The sequence below is a fragment of the Rhinolophus sinicus genome, chromosome 13 (genome assembly GCF_057876585.1).
Source record: "Rhinolophus sinicus isolate RSI-liver-muscle chromosome 13, RSI-T2T, whole genome shotgun sequence".
Taxonomy (NCBI): domain Eukaryota; kingdom Metazoa; phylum Chordata; class Mammalia; order Chiroptera; family Rhinolophidae; genus Rhinolophus; species Rhinolophus sinicus.
The window spans coordinates 47,201,107-47,225,565 of NC_142513.1; the positions used below are offsets into that span (position 1 = coordinate 47,201,107).

General features: G+C 49.0%; 1 protein-coding gene across 1 annotated transcript in view; it reads right to left on the minus strand.

Moving 5' to 3' along the window:
• The window catches only part of GABRG3 (gamma-aminobutyric acid type A receptor subunit gamma3), a 314,126-nt gene that overhangs the window by 22,804 nt on the left and 266,863 nt on the right, over positions 1-24,459 (minus strand). Inside the window, exon 6 of the mRNA XM_074317596.2 lies at positions 14,598-14,735. Within this exon, the coding sequence (XP_074173697.1) occupies positions 14,598-14,735 (138 nt within the window). The remainder of the gene's footprint in view (positions 1-14,597; positions 14,736-24,459) is intronic.

A 24,459-nucleotide genomic window follows, 5' to 3' on the forward strand; every position in this document is an offset into this window, starting at 1 on the left:
AAGGTGCCAGATGGGCACTGGATTTATCAGGGAGATCACTTCATAGACTGTGTAGATGCCTGACCACTGCGCTGTACACCTGAAGTTGAAGCAGAATAATATTGAATGTCAACTACAATTTAATATATATATATAGTCACAGGATGTGGAGCACAGCAGAGGGAAAAGAGTCAGTGGAACTGTAACAGCTACAGACGATGTCAGGGGGTAGTACATTGGGGGAGGGGGTGATCACTTTGTGAGGGGTGTAAATGTCTAACTATTACGTTGCCTTGTACACCTGAAACTAATAAAAAATAAAAGTAAATATAAGTAAGCAAATCCTGAATACAGTCTCTGTATTCACTACGAATCACCCTTTTTCTCTGGGGCCACCGTACAGTTTGTGAATCCAAGTCAGGATCTCGTTGAGGACAGACACTGCCAACATAGGTCTGCTGCCAAAGGCCAGACTTTACATGCAAAATGTATTTTTCCCAGTGGTTCTTTCGTCAGCCCGAAGGATAATGTAAATATCTGTCATGAGTAAATAGCTATTGTCCTCCAGCCAGACAAATTTCTGTATAAAACAAACGATGTCATCCCACTGCATGCAAGCGGTACTTTGAAGATTCATTCCCTAGGAAGCATTCTGGCCTTCAGTGCAATCAAAATGGCATGGAGAAAAAGCATCCCTGCGCTCAGGAGGGGCTGGCGGGACACGAGTCCGGGAGACCTGCCCAGTCCAGGGCTGCCCCTCAGCCCACGGAGGAGCCCGGGGCGGGCAGTGGCGTCACCTGGCTGTGGCCTGCCCACCTCATGCTATCAGGGCTGCCCCTCAGCCCACGGAGGAGCCCGGGGCTGGCAGTGGCGTCACCTGGCTGTGGCCTGCCCACCTCACGCTATCAAGGCTGCCCCTCAGCCCACGGAGGAGCCTGGGGCGGGCAGTGGCGTCACCTGGCTGTGGCCTGCCCACCTCATGCTATCCCAGGTACCAGTCGCACCAGCTTCTCATCATCCTCAGATCCTTTTGAAGGGAGACTTAAACCAAGACCAAAGCATGTTTCTTTGTAAGAAAACTCCTTTTATCTGTGGCTTTATTACAAAATAAAAATCTATTGGAATGCTGCCCATCCTTTTACTTAAGACACATTTGGGGAATTATGATAAATTCTTAGCCAAGTCTGCCTCTTTGAGTCCTCATTAAAACTGTGGGCTCGCTAGCTACTTTTTAATGAAGAGGCTTGGCTCTGAGTTCAGCATAATTATTCCTGACAAATGGATGAGTCACAATGTTCAATTCTGGGTAAATCTCAAACCTCTAGAGCATCACTGATGGATGAAACAAAGGCTTTCGGTATAAGGGATCAATAAATTACCCTATCGTGGTTTGACAGCAAGGTTTTGATAAAATTACACAAGTCATAGGAGATACCACTAAAGAACTCATTCAGCAGGAAACACGGTAGCCTTGGTACAGCGGGTGATGGAGGAGAAAATTTAGAGGTTGCGAACTGCCAGCGCTGCCCATGCATTGGAAATAAGAGCACAGCGGGTAACAGAGTAGCAGCTAAATGTCCTTGTAATTATCACTTCCACATAAGCTTGTCCTCAGACTATGTGGCTTCTTGGATTGTGTTATTTTCCTGGGAAGAGTAATTATGCAGGTTCACTGAATAACAGAGTTGCATTCTAAGAAGAGTGGACCGGTGCCAGGCTGATGCTCATGGGTCCCAGAGCTGAGTGGGGCTGGGGTTCCATGGCTTGTCCATTTAGACCAGCAGGGGCATGTGGGCAGCAGAGTGGAGCGAGGAGGGTGTGGGAAGGGCACTGCCCAGGGCCAGGCAGTCAGAAAACTACTGCCATCCTGAACAAGTCACGGACAGGCAGCCTGCAAGTCCAGAGGAGCATGACTCTGAGCTCAGACCTCTTCAGTGGACACGGGACAGGTGCAGGGACCAGGCAAAGGCAATATGAGGGGATGACAGGGACAGGTGGGTGGGGAAGAGATGCGAGTGGTGCCACCGCAAGCCCCTGCTCTCTCGGTGAGCTGAGGGGAGCAGGTGGGAAGGGAGCGGTGTGCAAAGAGCAGGGTCCCCGGGTTCTGCATGGGAGCACTTCCTGCACTGACGTGTCCCTTCAGTGACATCCAGTGGAAACGGAACCAATGAGAAAAGTGTCTCAGACACACAGGACATGCTGCCCAGGTTTCGAATTGATGGCCCACTGTGCTAATAGCATGTCACCATGGTGAAGGGACACTCACTCTGGCAGGCAGGCATTTAATTATCTTAATTAACAGGCCTGCATTTCCCCAGATTCTATGCTGATTAGGCCAGAAAATGGAAATCAAACCAAAGTCTTCAGGTGAGTTGGATGGTTATCTTCTGGATTGACATTAACAACTTCAGCTCCTCACCCCTGGGGGGCTCCAAATTAGGAAATTAATTTCCCACCTGGGCACTCAGCCTCCTGATTGGACCCAGACTACAAGCACTGTGGAATTTCTTAAATGTGAATACTGCCCAAAGCATTCAGGGTTTTCGTAGAAAATGGAATCGTGGTACAGCACATACTTGTACGGGTCCATAAACATATGTATCAAAGAATGGAGTAAATTAATATGTTTTGTCACTTTCACAAATTTCAGTTCAGATGTATGTTTCCACACCCCCAAATAAGCATTATCTATAAAGTACAAAGTAGATAAAAGGGTCCCTTATTAATTAAATTTTAAATCATGAAAGTATAAACAAGGGGCAACGCATACTACTAAAATTTCAAAACACATTTTTCTTACTAGTATATCACCTTAATGCTCCCACATTAATATTCCTATGATGCCAACTAAATGTTTGCAAAGTGGAATATTTATCTTTTTGACTTGTTGGCGAAACAAATTAATGGTTGTTTTCTCTTCCAAAGAGTCCTGTATCTATCTACCGAGTACTTTCTCTGAGCTAATTGCTTTTGTAGTTCCCTCAGCTACAAATAGGTCCATCTATTGGGAGGAACACATAAATTTAACGCCAGGCAGTGATTACTGGCTCCTTCTGGCTCACTGTGTCGTTCTCCCCATCTTCCAGATGAGAAGACTGAATCTCAGACAGGTAGGATAACTGTCTAAGAACGCGTGACTTGTAAGGATAGGCCTGAATTGAAACCAGGCAGGAGGGCTGTAGAGGTTTTGTTCTTAGCGGTGGTGTCCTGAATTTTCCCTTTGATTACAGTTACAATACAGAGCAATGTGTGAAGCGCTACCCGGGGACCAGGTCAGGACAAGTGGGAGTAAACAGCTGCCCTACTCAGCCTGTCTTTGAGACATTTCTTAAAAATGGCTTCCCGGCTGAAAGAGACCGGAGCTTGAGAAGGTAGGGATGGTACAAGGAAAGCCAGCTGGTGTGTGGCGTGGGCGCCTGCTGGGAGGCACACAGGAGCAGTGCTGCGGGCAGACACGCAGGGCGGGGCTGTCTGACTCTCCCAGCACTTTCCAGAGTGATGCACTCAATGGGAGCATTCAGCAGCGCCCCTGAGGCTCTCCCAGGAGGGCTTCCATGGGTTTTCATGAACCAGGATATTTTTAACGACTCAGGTTTGCCATCTGTATGATGGGAGTAATAGCATAACTACCTTAAAAGGTTGTGTAGTAGAGAAAAGAAGCATAGAGAACAATCGATGGTAGCTAGCATTTAGACATGGGACGTACTAGGGCATTCCTTGCCAGAGTTCTAAATTTCAACAGTAACGCAATTATTTTACAGATAATTTTAAGTTATCACACTCCCTTATGTCGGTATACACAGATTTAAGACTTTTCTTCTAATCACATGGTTGCAAGCAGTAATGTACCACCATTATGGAAAAAAGATATATCATTTATGCCAGAGAATATACCAAGCAATGAAGCTTAACCCAACACTGGGCTAGAGAAAATAAAATGTTCTGTAAACTGAGAGTGAGCTACAGGAGGTAAAGTGAACTCTTTGTGACAGTGACATCATGGAAAAGCCACCTGCCACAGGGAGAGGGTTTGACATCGCTGGAGCAGGCCCTGGGTGTGGCTATGGGCCAGGCCTGCCACCTTCCTGAGCTTCAACCCCTCCATCTAATAAGAAAGATGTCTGTACCTGTCCTGCCTTCCTCAAAGTACAAGACAGGAAGTAAATGAAAACCAGAGAACGGTGTATAAATATGTATAAATATCACTGTCACCATAACAAAATGCTATAATTTGTTCAGGTCCCGGGGACAGATCATTTTGCTTTTAAGGAATAATTAATGAAATCTGATTTTAAAATAACAGACAGAGTCAGAGGTGATCTGTATCACAGAATTTCACTTTTCTTAGTGGGTGAGCACTTCATTCAAGTAAGCAGTGGCTTTCCCACGTTTCCTCTCTGAACTAGAGAAGGCAGATGACTCAGTGGGTTTGACATATTTTCCACTCAATCTTGTGAAAAGACACCGTCGCTATTTTTAAAATCCTGACTCTAAAACCCAGACTGATTTATTACCCAGATTGCACTCAGACAAATATGACAAAAAGCCAAGAAGAAACCACTTTTAGAGTTTCTATTTGCATTCAAGATACAAATCTCACTCCAGTGCCCTATTAAAGCATGTCTCATCGAGTAAGATGCTAACAGCTGATTTAATGGACTGTTTGCCAAATAAAGCCAGTAGTAAATCTTACAGTTCTCCCTCCCAGGAAGTGCATTAAGGCAATCATAATAGATATTATTTATATGTATGGATGGCAATTATGCACTTGGCGAACGTTAGTTCACTTAAATTCACAACAGCCGCATGAAGAGAAGGCATGTCCTTCTCATTTATGAAAGGTGTGCATGCAGGGGTCACGGAAGGTCCCCAAGGTCAGAACCTGCTGGTCGGACTCCATCCTCATGACCTCTGAGCTCACTCTTAGCCACGGACACTGCTAAAGAAAATGTTTTTAAAATTTCAGCTGGACCGTGAGCTACCTATTAAATACCAATAATATATAAAACTTCACGTACAGACATTTTTTTTGGATTTTGGAGAATGCTTTACAGAAGCTGCTGAACTTGAATCTTGGACAAGTTCAGAATTGTCATGTACTCACGCCTAGACGTGTGGTCTTTGCTGTGGTCAGTGACCAGCCGCTCTTCCTCACGGTCACTTGGACTAAAACAACTTTATTCTCTTCGGGGGACTGTTTGGGGCCTTGTCATAAAACAGGCACCAGGGGAAAAGGCCTGGGGGCAGCTGATTTGGGGCCCAGGCTTCTGGCCTGCTCTCCTCTGGTGCCTTGTGAGACGGGCCTCTAGCTCAGAGCCCTTGTCGGTGTGTTCTGACCTGGCCCCAAGCTGCCAGAGGCATGCCCATTGCAGGGCACCGTTCACATTTCGGACCCTATGTGGGGACAGAGCCCCAGAGAGTAGTTTACAGGCTCTCGGCCTGACGTGAAGGGGTACTGGCTTGGGTGGTGAATGGCCGTCGGCTGTAGCCGGTTAGCCAATTGGCCGCTGGTATAACTGCTGCGACTATGGAGGACTGCTGAGGATTGCCGAGGAGCCGAGCAGAGCTGAGCAGAGCCGAAGAGAGCGGAAGAGGAGAGCCGAGAGGGAGGAACAGAGGAGAGAGTGGAGAAGAGTCGTCGGTCGGTCGGTTGGCGGAAAAGCGAACGGCAGGTCGGTGTCCGGTGGGCCCAGCCTCCAGTGAGACGGTGGTGGTATGACTCCCCTACCTATGGCTCCGTGGGTGTTCCTTGTTAGCCTCACCGTATCCTGCGTTCTTATGTGGGGAGCGGGACCAGAGACCCCGCAGGCTGCCCCGCCTGACAAATGGTGCAGCGAGCAGGGTACGGTGCCGGCCAAAACCTAACGAAGCATGGTGGAGCAGTTTGTGCGTGTGAGAGCCCAGCTTCGGGAGGCCCATGAGGAGCGACACCGGGAACGGGAGGCGCGGTCTGCCTGGGAGACTCAAGCCTCCAGCTGGCACATCACCCTCTTGGCCATGGACGGCATTGCGTTCATTTTGGTAATCTGCTGCGGCCTTAAGCTCCAAGGGTTGTGGACATCTTACACCGAGGCCTCCACCCACTCAGACACCTGGCACGGTGAGCAAGATTCCGACCAGGTAGGAATGGCGTCTGACTCTGGGCAGGAGGATGTATGGCCCCCACACAGTATATGGTGTTCGGTGGCCACTGTTCTCAGGAGTTGGACCCCCAAGGAGGGGTGGGAGGACATGGACGGCTCTCCGGCCAGTGTGGAGAGGGCCCTGCAGGCTCTGGCTGAGCGGTTGCCGGAGGAGGAGAAGGCTACAGCCGGCCGCGTGGGCTGGATGTTCCTCAAGGCCTTGAGTCTCAACACGGAAAATAGGCTTAATGAAATGGCCTGGGTGCCGAACCAGGTGTCTCGGTTGGAAGCGCTGGAAGCCCGGGTCCGCCTGTTAGAACAGGGGCCCCAAGGTGGAGACTCTGAGGCAGAGGCGGAGGAAGCAAGTGGAGACAATGTAGCTCCCAACCCCCAAGCCTGGCCAATCTTAAAGCAAAGGGTAAAATGTGAGCAACCTTTGGGCCCTGGGGGCATTGCTGCAGGCAACCCAGCTGTGACTGAGTTCACAACCTACACCCCATACACTCCCACTGAGTTGCAGGAGCTGGGGAGGCGGTACAGACAGTGTCCTGGAGAGCCAGTCTCAGCTTGGCTATTACGTTTATGGGATGAGGGAGCAGACAGCATTCTCTGCTCCCCAGGCGAGATGGAAAAGCTAGCCTTCGTGACAGTGCATCCGTCCCTGCGACAAAGGTTACAAAACTGCCATAGATTGGCCAACAACCAGGGCAACCATTCTCTAATGGTGTGGCTCACGGCTGCGGTACGCACCGTATGGGAACAGGCTGGCGAGGTGCCAGACACTGTGAGTCAATGGCAGTCATATACAGAACTTACGCAAATAATCCATGAAATGGGTATGAGACATGCTGTTTTTAACCTCAACATGCAGGGCCCAGATGACGAGCTTTTTACTGCCAGCATGAGAGATCTGGTTTTGGATACTGCACCTGCGAGTGCTTTTGGATCCTTGGTTGCTATTCTTACACCGTATGTAGGGCGACGGATCCATGAAGTTACAACTGCCATGGCCACCCTAGGGGATGTTGAAAGCCGGAGGCGAAGGAAGTTAAGACAGGAGGTTCGCACAGTTGAAACCTGGAAGCCCAAACCAAAGGTAAAGGGGCGAGGTCACGGGCCTCAGAGAGTAACACGCGCACAGATGTGGCGTGATCTCGTGGCAGCAGGGGTCGATAGGAAGAAAATAGACCGACAACCCAATGCACTCCTGCTTGAACTTTGGAAACAGTTGCGTCCGGAACAACAATTCCGGAGAAGCATAAAGGAGGAGTCTGGGAAAGCGCGACCCGTGTCCCTCCAGGACTTCATGCAGCCGCTTGAGGCTGACCCCTTGCAGCTTGATTAGGGGTGGGGCCAAGGTACCCGGTCAGAGCGGACGAGCAGGGACCAGAGGCCCCACGTGGAACTGTCCATACATTGGTCCCCTTCGAATGTACAGAGGGTTTTGGCCCTAGTTGACACTGGCGCCGACTGCAGTCTCGTTTATGGGAACCCAGAACTGTTCCCTGGACCAGCAGTCTGCATTGATGGCTACGGGGGAAAAACTGTGACTGTGAAAGCCGTTTCCTTACCACTGGGTATAGGAAGGCTTCCTCCTCGTACCTACAAGGTTTATGTCTCCCCCGTTCCAGAGTATATTCTAGGGGTGGACGTGCTACATGGCCTCAGCTTACAGACGTCGGTAGGAGAATTCCGTCTCCGGATCCGGGTGGTGAAAGCGGTGACACGCGGGCATGCTTACCACCCTCCTCAAGTGTTGCCACAGCCCTGGCGCGTGGTTACAGTGCGACAGTACCGCCTGCCAGGAGGACAGGAGGAGATTGGTCGTACAATATTGGAATTGGGGAAGGCACATATTGTGAGTCCCTTTAACTCCCCAGTATGGCCTGTCAAGAAGCCAGATGGGACCTGGCGAATGACTGTGGACTATAGGGAGTTAAATAAGGTGACGCCACCCTTGCACGCTGCAGTGCCTTCAATTCATGATTTAATGGATCGTCTGACTGTCCGCTGGGGACATATCACTATGTAGAGGATTTGGCCAATGCTTTTTTCTCCATTGACATTGCACCCGAGTGTCAAGAGCAATTTGCTTTTACGTGGGATGGGCGGCAGTGGACTTTTCAAGTCCTTCCGCAAGGATACTTGCACAGCCCCACTATCTGCCACGGGCTTGTGGCCCAGGATTTGGCACAGTGGGATCACCCATCCTCTGTGGCCTTGTTTCATTATGTTGATGACATTCTGTTAACCTCAGATTCTCTTTCTGATTTAGCGCAAGCAGCTCCCTCTCTTCTCCGCCACCTGAAGTCACGTGGCTGGGCGGTGAATGAGGAAAAGGTCCAAGGCCCTGGCTTATCCGTCAAGTTTTTGGGTGTTGTGTGGTCGGGTAAGACAAAGGTTATACCTGAGGCAATCATTGATAAGATACAAGCCTTTCCCCAGCCAACCAAGGTCTCCCAACTGCAGACGCATTTGGGACTGCTAGGATATTGGCGGGCGTTTGTACCCCATTTAGCACAAATGGCAAGGCCCTTGTACAATATGATAAAAAAGGGGGCCTCATGGGATTGGACTGAGGCTATAGAGCAAGCCTTCGTTGCCACGAAACGGGCAGTGCAGCAGGCACAGGCTCTGCAAGTAGTGGACCCCGGCTGCCCATTTGAACTTGATGTTCACGTAACCCAAGAGGGGTACGGATGGGGCCTCTGGCAATGGCAGGAGCGTCTCCGGTTGCCAGTGGGATTTTGGTCCCAATTATGGAAAGGAGCAGAGGTTCGCTACTCTCTAATAGAAAAACAGCTGGCTGCTGTGTATGCAGCCCTAGTGGCCACAGAAGCCATCACAGGAACAGCACGTGTGTTGGTTCGAACAACGTATCCTGTCCAGGGGTGGGTCCGTACATGGACCCAGGGACCCAAAACGGGGGTGGCACAGACCACCACCCTTGCCAAGTGGGGTGCCTACTTGGAGCAACATAGCACCCTTAGTTCAAGCCCTTTGAGCACAGAGCTACAACAGGTCCTGGGGCCTGTGGAGCTTGTAGCCCAGGCTGAGCCAAGTGCTCTGCCTAGAGGGGAGAACTTGGAGCCCTCGCCCTACAAAGAAGGACAGTCCCCAGTACCTGAGGATGCCTGGTTTACCAATGGTTCTAGCCGAGGGGCTGCAGCCGTTTGGACAGCTATTGGTGTGCAGCCCAAAACAGACACCATTTGGTTTGATACTGGGACGGGCCAGAGTAGCCAGTGGGCTGAATTACAGGCTGTGTGGATGGTAATCAGCCACGAGCCTGGGCCCCTAGTTATTTGCACTGACAGCTGGGTGGTGTTCCGGGGCCTAACATTGTGGCTCCCTACATGGAAACACCAAAACTGGTTGGTGGGACACCGTCCACTGTGGGGTCAAGCCATGTGGCAGGACCTCTGGGACCTAGGGCAGAGAAAGGAGGTGACCTTAATGCATGTCACAGGTCACTCCCCCTTAGTGTCCCCAGGTAATGATGAAGCAGACGCCCTAGCACGGGTATGATGGTTAGAGCGGGCTCCTGCCACTGATGTGGCCCACTGGCTGCATAGGAAATTGCAGCACGCTGGAAGCCGAACCATGTGGCAGGTGAGCAGACGCTGGGGCCTGCCTTTGAAATGGCAGGAGATAGCAGATGCCTGCTATGACTGTGCCGTCTGTGCCCAGGACAGCCCCCAAAGGCGGAGGCTCCTCTGGGAGACACAGCAGATTACGCGAGGGAGGGTACCCCTCACTCGCTGGCAAGTGGATTACATTGGACCCCTGCCTAAGGCCCGCAATGCGATATATGCATTTACAGCAGTGGACACTGCTACGGGGTTGATGTTTGCTTGGCCCTGTCCGGCTGCGGATCAGCGGCATACAGTGGTCGCCCTTACACGGCTGTGTGCCCTCTATGGGTGCCCCCAAGTCATTGAAAGTGACAGGGGTACCCATTTTACGGGGCAAGAAGTGCAGCGCTGGGCTGCCAGGATGGACGTACAATGGTTGTTTCACACCCCGTACAATCCACAAACAGCTGCCATGATTGAACGCTATAATGGCCTTTTGAAGCAAGGTCTCCGGGTGTCAAAACACCCTCCCACGATGCGTGACTGGGCCTCTCGTCTATGGGACGTCCTGAGAGTCCTGAATGAGAGACCACGGAAGGGAGGGCCCGCACCAGTAGAAGCTCTGCTACATCGAACGGCTGCTCCCATTCAATTACAAGTTACCACCAGGGAGACTCTGTTAAAGCCAGGCTACGGCAGAAATGGGAACATTTTGCTGCCAGCACCCACATGCTTGAAAGCAGGGGAACGGCAGTGATGGACTTGGCCCTGGCAGGTCAAAAGCCCCCACTGTTGGTGGTTGGGCCTGATAGCCCCATGGGGGGCCGGTTTGACTCATGATTTGCAAGTGACGCCAGGGGTGGTGGCTGAGTGGCCACCTCAAGTGACTATAGTATACAGAGGTGCTGATACTGGGATGATTTTGCGAGGAAACTATGTGCTCTCACTATGGCCTATTATGGGGTCCCCTGTTCTGTTACATGTTGAAAATATGCAAGGGACCCCAAGTACTGCCATAAAGGTCTGGTACCAAAAACCGGGAAAGGTGCCAGTGGCAGCGACCCTCCTTTCCCAGGACAAAAAGCTGGCATGTATCCTCCCAGATGGAAGGGATTTGCCATTGTTGGTTCGTAAGACTACTGTTTCTTTTCGTCCGTAGGTGTCAGTAGGCTAATACCGCACAGGGACCTTCATGGAAGACGCTTGTCGCGTAGATTGTGAGGCGAGACCCTGTAGGGGTGGAGTGTGGGGACAGAGCCCAGGAGAGTGGTTTACAGGCTCTGGGCCTCACGTGAGGGGTACTGGCTCGGGTGGTGAATGGCCGTCGGCTGTGGCTGATTGACCGTCGGCTGTGGCCGGTTAGCCAATTGGCCACTGGTATAACTGCTGCGACTACGGAGGACTGCCGAGGATTGCCGAGGAGCCGAGCAGAGCCGAGCAGGGCCGAAGAGAGTGGAAGAGGAGAGCCGAGGAGAGCGGAAGAGGAGAGAGTGGAGAAGAGTCGTCGGTCCGTCGGTTGGCGGAAAAACGGACGGCAGGTCGGCGTCCGGTGGGCCCAGCCTCCAGTGAGACGGTGGTGGTACGGCTCCCCTACCTATGGCTCCGTGGGTGTTCCTTGTTGGCCTCACTGTATCCTGCGTTCTTATGTGGGGAGCGGGACCAGAGACCCCGCAGGCCGCCCCGCCCGACAAATGGCGCAGCGAGCAGGGTCTCCCGCACGACACCCTATTTCACGAGTTTGCTGCATATGCCTTGACATTCAGGATAAAAATTGCCGTGGCAATATTAGCTCTATGGGGTGAAAATTTGTGTGTTAGGGGGAGGTGAAAAATCTTGGCTATTTCCATGACTAGCCCTCCACAAGGCCATCAAAAGATAAAAAGATGCACAAGCATATCTATAGTATTACTATTTCAAGGGGTGATGGTGATAAAGGCTGAGAACTGTTGCACTGGTACATATAGTATGGTTACCCGGAGGCTCACTTATAATTCACAGCGGAGGGCTTCCGCGGAGACCAGTGAGGGGAGCTGGGTGCATTTAGTCAGTGTTTTGTCCCATACGGCTGCCGGGTGCAGTGTGGAGCGGGGAGAGGGCAGGGTTAACTAGGGTTGGGTCTTGTGTAAGAGAAGGCCGAAAGGGAGCTGAAGGAGGGGCAAAGAGTGATCATAATTGTAAGGGTGAAATTCAGTAAATCAGTACACAGTTAGACTTAGCCAGTTTGCAGGGTGACTGACCGCATAGCTCGCTATCCAGCCACCTGTAATTAAACCTACTACTTTGTTTGCAGTTTGATCCATCCTGATATTTGTCTGATTTCTCTGTTTCTCCCCTCACTGAGTAACTGAAGAACTCTGTCCGTTCCCTTTCTCAGGCCACCCACACCTTGGGAATTAACAACACCCTGTCCAGGAAAGAGCAATTCCTTAATCCTCAGGCACCCGGAAACTGGAATCCAGTTCACAACCCCCCTGCCGTATTACTGGTGACGCGTTCTAGTCCCAGGCCGTGATGGCCGAGTCCGAGTTTGGAGTCCAGAGATAACATTATTTTCAAACAGACCAGGCTCCAGGAAGGATGTCAGCCCTCAGACCTGCCTGACTGCCTCCCCCTTTCCTATATAAGAAAAAGCTAACCTGCAGTTACTGCAGCCATCCACTCTCAGACTCTGGGCTCTGCCCCGGCGACCCCTCCCCCCTCCCCTCGCCGTGGTGTTTCTCTCCTTCCTACCAGAGGCAGCCGGCATCCTTCGACACTGCCACGGGCATTTTCTCTCTTCCTAACTTTAAATAAAATCTTCCTTTGTAGAGTCTGTGAATGCTTTCACCTTTTGTGAATGGCCAGGCGTTAATTCCATGCTATGATAATAATGTCAGCTCCAGGACTTTCCACTGGGGACGGGAAATAGGGCAGGTGGGTGACAGATAGGCTTGGGAGCATGTGGCGACCACAGAGTAGATGGGAGCGTCAGAATGAAGAGCGAGAGTCCGTCATCTACATCTCACTCCTGTCTTCAAACAGAATCTGATTTGGAGGCAAGTGAGTTCGGTTTTTTATGTAGTTATTTCTTCAGAAGCTATTTTTGCATATTTTCTAAAGAAGACATAGTGATTTACGATTCCACATGATGTGACGGCTCACAAATAAATAGGGGAAGCCAGATGAGAGGGGCTGATGGAGAACATCCTTCCCTCAATGCTAATACATTCACTGAGTTCACAGAAAGACCGTCTTTGCCATGAGTGAGAAAAGGAACTTCACGGAAACAGTCATTTCCCACTCATAGGACTGCACCACGCCTTGGTTCTGTCTTCCAGAAACTGAGCATAATATAAGGTCTATTTCTTATGCTGACCATAAATCCTAGTTTGCACTTTACCCTTTCACATCCACATGTTTTGCCAGGGACACAAAAGCTCCTTGCTGACAGCAAATGTTTTGCATATCTTCCCCCCCACCCCCCCACCACAATAACACCTGGCGTGGTACTCACTGGACTCCACAGCTCCCAGCACCCCCTGTGCCAGTTTTCTCTCAGGGTCAAAACCCTGAGGCTGGGGTTGAGCCTGCTTTTGCATTTCCTGTTGTTTCCTGTGTTTATTATTATTTCACTGAGAACACCAGGAAAGGAAAAGCAGCATTGACATTTGGCATTTAAATGCGAGAACAGTGTCCCTGTGTGGTGGCCCTCTTATGGCTGTCACAGACCCGAGTCTGCTCGATCACGTCAACTTCTCAGAGCGCGGAATTAAATTCATGTAGGTGACTCATAATTGGGAAAAAGCCTCCCCCCAAACATTTCCCCATTATGCTGCCTCCACAGTTCATTTAAATAAATTATGATCTTCTATTCCTTCAACCTTATCAATATTTAATAACTAAACCCAGATGCCATTTGTCGACTTTACCACCACATGACACCTATAAGGAGGTTTACTTTTATCCACGGATCAGAGAGCTTTTCAGACCTTTCTTATCATGCACGTAGTCTCTAGTTTACAATCCATCAAGAATTTGGACTGTCCTTTAAAGATGCTTAGCATTAATTTTCAAAATTGTATCTTAATCTAGTCATCCGTAAAACAAATTGTGGAGTTTTAAGACCAATGAATTATCCATATTAACATAGAATAAGATCAATAGAAAAGCTGACTCTCGCCCCATCTGCTCCCCAAACCCGGCAGGAAGAAAACCAATTGCAAAATAGTGGACGAGAGAAATAAGTAAATACCAAAAAACAGACAACCACCCCCCCAGAAACAAACAAAAACCCATATAGCAACAACAACAAACAAAACAACAACAAAAAAACCACATTCAAATGAATTAATCGGTAAAACCTCTCTTTTTATCTAATTGCGTGCTTTACAGTACACATATAATAACCACTTAATAAACCAAATTGGTGGGTGATAATTGCAATGTGTTGAAAAAGAAACTCAGTTTAAGATAAAGTCTAGAGTGAAGAAAAAAAGGAATAAGCTAGAAATTAAAACTCAAATGACATTTTACACCAGCTTATTTGTGGATTCTCAATAATATTTGATGCTTGTTATGTACTTGGAAAGTTGTCGAGCTCTCACCATTAGTAAAATTGGCTTATATAAATATGGTCCATAGTGAGTAATCCTAACTAGGTTTATAGCTATAATGCAAACACACCTTGGTTCAAAAATATAAGGCATTTCTCATTGCCCTTTTCCCATCCTAATTAAAACATTAAATTTCTCTTTCACTTTTGAATCAGTTGTTGCCTCAAATATCACTTAGAAATCACGATTGCCCAAATATAATTAGTTAAAACATACCCATGAAAAAATTCTGTGTGAATATCTATATATATAGATAGCCTTAGGCATCAGGTGGAAAAAAAAATAAGATTTTTTGTTTTGAGAGCTATACTTATTTTGTTAATTCCTACCTGCAGATGTTGTCACGATTTCCGTTGTGTTTCTCAGGCCCATGAAGTCAAACTGATAAAGTCGCCAGGATTTCTGATCAGCTGCCTCAACTGAGTTTTTTCTCCATCTATAAATCATTTCTTCTTTGGGGTAGCCATCTAAAAATACAGAACAAACAGTAACACATGAAGGTGTATGTTTACAAACATTAAAGTCAAAATTATATTTCTGATCACTTAAGGGGAGTTAAAATTTACGTGCTATTTGTCTCTAAATTTTCCTGAAAGATGCAGAAACTGCAAAAACGAATGGGCGAAGCAGGACGTGCCCAGCCTGGCCATCGCCCCGCGGTCACAGCAGGAGGCGGCCGCTGCCTTTGTTTCTTTCATCTTGGAGAGCCATGGCTGCAGTTGACCTTCTAGAGTGGAGGTTCTTGGCACTAGCTCCCAGACCGAGATCTAACTGCCCACACCCATCACACCTTGCACCCTTCCCCAGAATTCAGTCCAACCCAGTCTCAGGAAAGATCGGATTTGATAAGATTGCAGAGGTCAGCTGACTCAGCCCTGCTCTGACATCAGTACCCAGTTCTGATCAGTTAACTTTCGCCTTTTTCGGCCATTTTCCATCTTGTTAATACCCCCAGGAAGCAAGGCCCAGTGTTGGCAACCTTGCTGGGTGGCGTCAGGTCAATGTCTGAGTGGGTGGTGTCTGTGCCTCTGGGAGCTGGAAGAAGATGCGTGGAGCCAGAGGCAGAACAGACATACTTTATTTACAGGCTTTTTGGGACATAGTCAGGGGTCTTTTATATTTGTACACAGCTGGACATTCTCAGGTTACAACCTATAGCCAGCAGCAGTCTCATAACTAATCTGCCCACAGCAGCAGCCCTGGGGCTCGGCCCTCATAGGCCCTTTCCTCAACAGCCCCGTGCAATACGGCCCACGGTCTCAGCCGTGTCTCTGTCTGCTCAGCCTCCAGCTCCCCCTAAAATGGCCGGACCCCTTTATACTGTACAGAGACAAAAGAGGAGCGCAGCCAAGGTCCTTACAGAAGAGTGTACACAAACAACATCTTCAGGATGGACGGCACTTGGGTGACATTCTATCCTATAGGACCAGCAGGTCACCCGGTCAGGGCCAGCAGCTTGCCAGGGAGGGAGCCTGACCAATTTTATTTTCCCTACAGCGGGTGTCCTGGATGTGCACTCTGCCCCACTCCTGCAGGCGCCCCACCAGGGAACTGTGGGCTCCCTGAGGCCGAGCCAGAGAGTGGCCTGATGCCAGTTTCTCAATGCCTGGACCCGTTTTCTGAACAGTGCGTGGGACCACACTGTTAACTCTGGACTGCAGTCTCTGGCCTGATTGGACGGGTGACCTGGACACTTGCTGTCGGTGGTACGGCCGCTGTCGCGAGTTCTGCCCCATGGGGCATGTCCCACCCAGGAGCAGGCCTGGACCCCGTGCTGCACCCAATACATGACAGCACTGGCACTACTGGCCCATCACTGACCCATGTCACACTGACGGCATGCCCTGTAAGGAAGAGCAGATGCACGACCTTGATGGCTTTGCTGAGTACTCCACGGACACAGAGACTTATGCAAACTTATTTGTTAAAGCAGGAAACGTTCACAAATTATGACTTGTGAATTTATTTGACAGAAGTACAGTGCCAGTAGAAAACAAATAATAGTAATAAAATAAAAACAGAATTCGCATACACTTGTTTATCATCACTCTGTTTTTAAACAACTAGAATGGTGGAAGCAACCACACCCAATCCATAGTCTTGATTGCAGTGCAGCCATTAAAAAGAATGAATGACTGAACCAGAAGTCTGCCTATGGCACTTTACAGATTGCAACCTCCACAATGATATGTTGGGCTGAGTTTATCTTAGTAAAAACCAAAGTGTGTGTGTACATTCACATATGTTTGCATGAGCAAACTCCGTAAGCACAGGGACCAGCACAAATGTGCCAACCCTGGTGCAGCTTTGAGCAGGGCCCTGGGGGCTACAAGGGGATGGGGTGACCTACTTAACTCTAGATATTGTTTCACTTGCTGCAGCCTGCACCTTGTCACCAAGAAGTCAGCCTTGAAATACTGTTTTGTGTGTGTCTGCCTTCTTAGTATGAAAACCTACAAACGAATAATAGACAAAATAAAACATTCCATTTGAGGAAACTGTGGCCAAAATTAGCAACGGTAACATAGTAAAGACTTTTCTGGTTATAATAGTATTATCATACCTAAATTTATTCAATGCTATTATAACATCTAAATTTGTCCAATATTACTATAATACCCAAATTTATACAATACTATTATAATACCTAAATTTACCCGATGCTATTATAATACCTAAATTCACCCCAACCCAGCAGATCTGTGTTTAGTCCTCAAATCTTGGGTGTAGCTGTGACTGCAGAGGATGGTCTCTGAGTAACTACGTAACAGCGACATGGCCCAGTCCCACAGAATGGAGCCTCATTTCAAGATTTGTGGATGTCCCATGATTCAGCCAGCCACAGTCACATTTCCCCACTCCCCAAGCCAGAAACACCCAATTAGAAATAAATGTACAGACATGCAAGTGGTGCTATTTGATACTAATAAAAAATTACACTTGATAGCTTGAAATGAGAGAGAAAAACTTGAAAATTGGAACAAAAGACAATATATATCAGTCTGAGAAATTCAATGACAGGTCCAAGGACGTTTGTATCCATGAAATTGCAAAGGACCATCTGGAGACCAATGGGTATGTCATCAACCTGATGTTCGAATTTCATCACGTTAACTGTAATTTGATTTCCAGTTTCTTTGTGTGAAGGACACCTTTGGTTTGACAACGCCCTTGAAAGGGGTTTTCCCTTCCTCTTAGAAAACTCCCACGTTATCACGTGTGTCACATGAGGCCCATGGTCTGTGGCCCGCTCCCACTGATGTGTCAGGGGCTTACCGCAGAGATGAGAGTGTGGGGCTGGGGCCAGAGGAGAACCAGCCAGTACCGTGTGGGGACCGACTCAGAAGGCTCTTTTCTGTCACCTGGAGAACAGCATTTTCTGGAAGAGAACAGTCGGCCCTTTCCCACTGACTCTTCCCACGGCCATCACATATTGTGCTGTTGAGACGGTGGAAAAGGGACAGCTCTAGAGAGGCATGAATGATGCAGGGGTGTGTGTGTTTGGGAAGGGGTGGACGAGGAAGAGAAGTCCCTCCCATAGGAGAGGACATGGGTAGGATGAGTACAGAACATTGGGACCAGAGAGGAGGCACAGGAACACCTGGTGACAGCAGTGAGAGGAGGAAGGCTCACGGAGGTGACCCTCGCTGCGCCTTCCTGGAGAGCCACCCTCCCACGCCTGGGCTCTCAGGAGCCACAACATGCTCTAGAAGAGGGGGCAGCCTACCTCCTCATCAGTGCGTCCTCAGTAGGAGGTCACATGCAGTCTGCACCATTGAGCTCACACAGAGATAAGCTCTGAGGAAGACAAGTGCCACGGTATCTCACTTATGCGTGAAATCTAACAAAACAAACAAACAAACAACCCGGGCTCATAGACAGAGAACAGACTGGTGGTTGCCGGATGTGGGGTGGGAGAAATAGGTGAAGGGGGTCAAAAGGTAACAAGGAAACAAACAAAGAAATAACCTCTACAAACAAGCCTGGATTACCTTCCTTTGGATGGCTTTTTCAGGGGCATAAGGAGAAAGCGAACCTTGCTCAGGTCACCGAGACACGCCCGAGAAGCACATTTTGTCACCACCAACCTCTGAACCAAAGGAACCAGAGGCTTTTCAGCCAGACAGTGACATTGAGCTCACATTTGTTCAAATCATGAGGCAGCTGAGGGACACCTGTCAGGAGTTATCGAGCATGTGGGTGGGGATGTGATTCTGAGAAAGAGGATTGTGGTCGGGTAACCAAGGCCCGGTTAACTTAAACAATTCCAACTATTTCCACCAGGGTGAGAACTGGCTACACAAATACTGTCACCTCTCAGAAAGCGCTGTTGTCAAATGGCCCTGGAGTACTTTCCCCCAAATCGCAATGAAGATCAACAGCTGGTGTTAGTGTGACTCACGAGGTCGGAGACGGTCACATCACGAGTCCCTTAGCTGCATTTGAAGAACAGGAGACATTCCCCCTAAAGCTGAAACCCATTTGCTTGTCCTGGGTGCTGTCTGGGCCGTGAGGACAGTTTGGGTGCCCCTGGTGCGTCCGGCATGTGTCAGCAAGAGTGACAATGCACCATGACCTTAAAAGGAGCAAGGGCGACACCTTGCGGGTGGGGCCTGGCTCTCCTGGAGGCCTGTGTGCTCTGCATCAGAGTCCAGTGAAGTGGAGCTGCTTCTCCGAGGGCAGCACCATGATAGGGACCAAGAGGTGGAAATGGAGGGGGAGCCACTCACTATCACCCCTCATGACCCACTCGCAGCATTTTTGCTTCCTGTTCTCACGACGTTATGCTCTGCAGGCCTAAGGTCTTAGTTTCGAAAGGAGGGATGCACCCACTAGGGGACAAAAATGAGTCCATTGAACGGGGAGTGAAGACTGTGACCCGGACACTTTGGGCTTCTACTGCCTCTGAGGCAGCAGGCAAACAGGGGACGCTGCAGGGGGAAGGGCTGGGTCACCCCACCGGCCACAACCAGGGCAGGTGCTCGCTGAAGGAAAGAGACTGTGCAGGGGACACAGTGGTTATAAATCCCTGCTGTGACTGTGACCGGAACGGGGACGGGGGCGTGACTATTACCAGCCCTCCTCCCATTTTATTACGAGTGTGTGTGTGTGTGTGTGCGTGCATAGCAGACATACTTGTTCTCCTGTCTCTCACTCCCTCGTGTAACGTAAGACACGTTGACTTGCCATTGTGGTATTTAAATCACGTGCTGGCAAGGAGAAGAGTAAATATCACTCAAGCGCCTTCCCCTTCTTCTGGAGAAGGAGGCCGTGTGCTGTCACGTGTCCACTCGTTTGACCATGTTGGGCGGAATTACGACCTCAGTGTCTTTATTTGGAAGTTGGGTGTGGTCTAAGGTGATGCGTGCAGTCGTCCCAGGTTGACAGAGGGAAGGACTGTGATGGTTAATTTTATGTGTCAACTTGACTAGGTGCAGGGGTGCCCAGACAGCTGGTGCAGCATTACTGGACGCAACTATGAGGATGTTTTCAGAGGAGATTAGCTTTGATTCAGTGAAGATCCCCTTCCCCTGCGTGGGTGGGCTTCGGCTAATCCACTGGGGCCTGAAGAGAACAGAAGGCTAAGGAAGAAGGCGTCTGTTTGTTCTGCCTCACCTGCCAGCTCATATCTGCCCTCAGACTGAGATGTACACCATCGGCTCCCCGCCCTCAGACCTTCACACTCAGACAGAATCATACCACTGGTTCTCTGGGCCCCCAGCGTGCAGATGGGGACCCCTCAGCCTTACCCCACTAAGTGAATCCTGTCGCAAACCTCCCTTCCCCGGTGTTTCCCTGGAGCCCTAATAATCCAGAGGCTAGCTACAGGTGGGGACCCTGATGTGGGGGTCTGGGGACAGTTTCTGCACTTTCCTGGGGGTTCACAATAGGGGAAAACCAGCTGTCACCTGCCCTGCTTTGCTTTCGCTGCCAGGCTGCATCTAAATGTGTCCTGTGAGAGCTCCACTGCCCTGGAGCCTGGGACTTTGTTAATGGTCTGGAATCAGGGTATAGAGCACCTCAGATTAGATGCACACACGCTCACACTCACAGCACACAGTCATACATCCACTACACACACACACACACACACACACACACACACACACTCAGAGCACACAGTCATACATCCACTACACACACACACACTCACACACTCACAGCACAGTCATACACCTACTACACACACACACTCACAGCACAGTCATACATCCACCACACACTCACATACACACACTCACAGCAGAGTCATACACCCACCACACACACACACACACACAGTACAGTCATACATCCACCACACACACACATACACAATCATAGCACAGTCATACACCCACTACACACACACTCACACACACTCACACAGCACAGTCATACATCCACCACACACACACACACTCACAGCACAGTCATACATCCACCACACACACACTCATAGCACAGTCATACATCCACCACACACACACACACTCACACAGCACAGTCATACATCCACCACACACACACACTCACACAGCACAGTCATACATCCACCACACACACACACACACTCACAGCACAGTCATACATCCACCACACACACACTCATAGCACAGTCATACATCCACCACACACACTCACTCACACACTCACAGCACAGTCATACACCCACTACACACACACACACACAGCACAGTCATACATCCACCACACACACGCAGCACAGTCATATATCCACCACACACACACACACACACACACACACACACACACACACACACACACAAAGGATGTTCTGCAGTTACTTCCACTGATTTACTCCCTTGGGCTGTTGGTCAGCTCCATGTTCTGCCGGCCCAGGTACGGTGATAACCAGGAATATTGGCAGGAATATATCACCTTATACGACCTAAACGTGTACGCTTCCAGGAAGGGAGGAAAGCCCACTCTCTGGACAGTTTCTGGCCTCAGGCGAAGCATCACTGAAATGACGATGGACAATGTTTACTGAGCATCCCAAGACGCTACAGTCAGTGTGGGTAGATGGTGCTTGTTGGTTGAAGCCAAAGAGAATCCCCTTAGAGCTGGCTGCCCGGGGGACAGAGAAATGATTAGGAATGCCCACGTAACATCCCTGGCCCTGTGGTTTCACACGGCTCAGTACAGAGCTGGAGGAGCTAATTTTTGCTCCCCACTGCCCAGTGTGTCAGCATGCACACATTCATATGACACCTGCTTTGCAAGAAACCAAAATGTGCCCCTCTCCAAATGCGGACAAGGCTGATTTGCTAATGACTGAAGCACGTGATGGAGGAACATACCACAGGTTATAACGGAATGGCCACTTTGTCAGTGCGCTCTGAACACTCCAGGGTAATAAGCAACAGAGTCGAACGTGCGGGTTCCACTTTTCTGTGTTCTCTTAGCATGGAGCAGCTCTACGTGTCTTCATGGTGGCAGCAGTACCAAACCACGAAGAGCCTTGGGCCCTCGGACCATTCCCTCTGCTGGAAAATATTAGCACCAAAGTTACCAGTGTGACCACTCAGCCTTCTGCGAAGTTCTTCAATTTAGAAGCAAAGTTGTTAGAAACTCATCACTCAGCTTTTCTGGATTTGGGTACCTAGTAGGAACACAGGCCTTGCAAATAGCTAGTAAGGCATGCGTTCGCGGTACTTTCCACTCCTATGCAGGCGTAGGGAAGGGTCCCAGAACCCGCTTAGCTTTCCCAAAGTGCTCAAAGAAGTGGTGTGTTATTCGTGTGAAAACATTAAAGGCACACCGGAAAGCTCATCTTGAAGACTGACGCACTGGAGTTGCATAAACAAAGGGACAACTGCAAATAGATTTTTTTTCCTCTGACTTCTGCGTGAAGTTGTTCAGCGTGTTGTACTCCTGAGGACCTGTCACTTCCAACATAAAATGTAAGTAATCTGCAGGACTCTTGAGCCTTAAAGAGGGAAGTACATAGATATTTCCAGAAACAGCGGCCACAGTGTAGAAAACAGAGACTAGAAGTAAATGGGGATGCAGGAAAAGAGAAGACCTAAGAATAAGATGGGTGTTTCTCCAAAGAAGACATACAGATGGCCAACAGGTATGTAAAAAGGTGTTCAACCTCACTAGTCACCAGGGAGATGCAAATCAAAACCACAATGAGATATCACCTCACAGCTGTCAGAATGACATTACCAATAAATCAACAAACAACAAGTGCTGGCGAGGATGTGGAGAAAAGCGAGCCCTCGAGCACTGTGGGTGGGAATGTAAATTGGTACAGCCACTGAGCAAAACAGTATGGCGGCACCTCAAAAAATTAAAAATGGAACCACCTCATGATCCAGCAATTCCACTCTCAGATGTACTCAGAGGAAATGAAACCAGGATACCAAAGAGATATCTGCACCGACATGTTCACTGCAGCATTACCTACAACAGCCAAGATATGGAAACAACGTGAGTGTCCATCGATAGATGATTGGGTAAAGAAGAGGCGGTACATACGTATAATGGAATACTACTTGGCCATAGAAAAAGAAGGCAATCCTGCCATTTGTGACAACATGGATGGATCTAGAGGGCATTGAGGTAAGTAAGTCAGACAGAGAAAGACAAATACTGCACGATCTCACTTATTTGTGGAATCTTTTTTTAAAAAAAGCAGTCAAACTCATAGTAGAAGCAGAAAGTAGGAAGGTGGTTACCAGGGGCTGGCAGGCTGGGGGAAATGAGGTGATGTTGGTCATAGGGTACAAAATTGCAGGACAAAGAGAATAAAATTGTTGCCAACATGCAATTATAATGGTTTGAGAAATTTTGTGAGACTTCCAAGGTTACTGATATGATTAAATGGCTATGGTCTACACTTGGGTATATGAATAACACCTGTATTTTCGTATTTTGAGACAGCATATGCAGTGGATTAAAAAAAAATGACAATAGGAGAGGAAGTTGGGAAAGATATGGGTTTTTTCTCTGGCCTATGAAAACCCACCCCTAAATGTGTATGTCTGCCAGATAATAGCTGTGTCCTACTCATGGAGAAGGCAGGATTTTTCCAGAACCTCTGTTTATGAACCAGGCATCCCTTCAGGCTATGTCCAGTGCAAAACGCCTGGTTGCAGGGAGAATTGGCAAAATCATGTTTTGAACGTTTTAAGTATTTTAAAGGATATGTGCAGCTTTAGAAAAAGTACAAAATCAAAGCCACCTGAACCTTCATGGACCTCAAGCGAGCCCCTCACGTCTGACTGAGGGTCTGTCGAGCATTTGAGGGCTTTCAGTTCTTTCACACTGAACTGCACACAGACTTCACACTGAGTTGATGATTACAGCGCGACTCACAGTGCAGTTCAGAGGGAGCCCTCTTTGTGGTGGCCCATGCAACACCCAGCACAGTGTGGGGTCGTTTCCTGTAACTCACACAGACAGATTCATTCTGCTACGGTAGGAGCTCATGGCTATTGCGTAGTTCTCATTTTGGTTTTCACAATTTTCAAGGATATTATTTGATTCACCTGGGTGGAAAAATAGGAATCTCAAAATAACCAAACAATTTTCTTTCTTACCTCACAGCAAGAAATGTAAACATTTCTACACTTCCCTCTCTTCATGGGACTTACCATCTTAACTTTTCAAAATCGAATGTTTTCTTGGAAAGATTACATTTCCTGAAGGAGGCCTGCTGGATGGCTTGGCCCCAGTGGGGCAAGGTGGTAAGGAAGTCTTCTGCAGAGCTGGGCTCTTGCTGATGGGATCCTGTGAGTTCCTCTACCTCCCTGAGGTGCCAGAGGTAAAGAACGCTGCTGGGAAGGGGCTCGACGCAAGAGCAGGAGGCCTGGCCTGAGCTCGAGGACATCCGGTAGCGGCAGTGTCCCAGTACAGGTAGCAAAAGACCACAGCTCCAAGAAGGTCCCTGGCCTTCACTTACTGGTGGAGCAGAAAGTCGGGGAGGGAGAGGGATGAGCATGGAAAGGAAGGAAGGAAGATGGCTGTGTGTCTGTCACAGATGCATTTGGACACGGCACACACTCTTCTCCCCTATGGAGATGATGAATGCATTAGAGGCTCTACTTAGAGACTAGTATCAAAAAACACTTTAGATTTTGTTATTCAGAGGCTCTGAGTCTATATGAAAGCAGTAGGAAAGAAACGTGGTTTGGGAACCCCCCTGGTCTTGATGGTATGTGACAGCACCTGCTTTTAGAG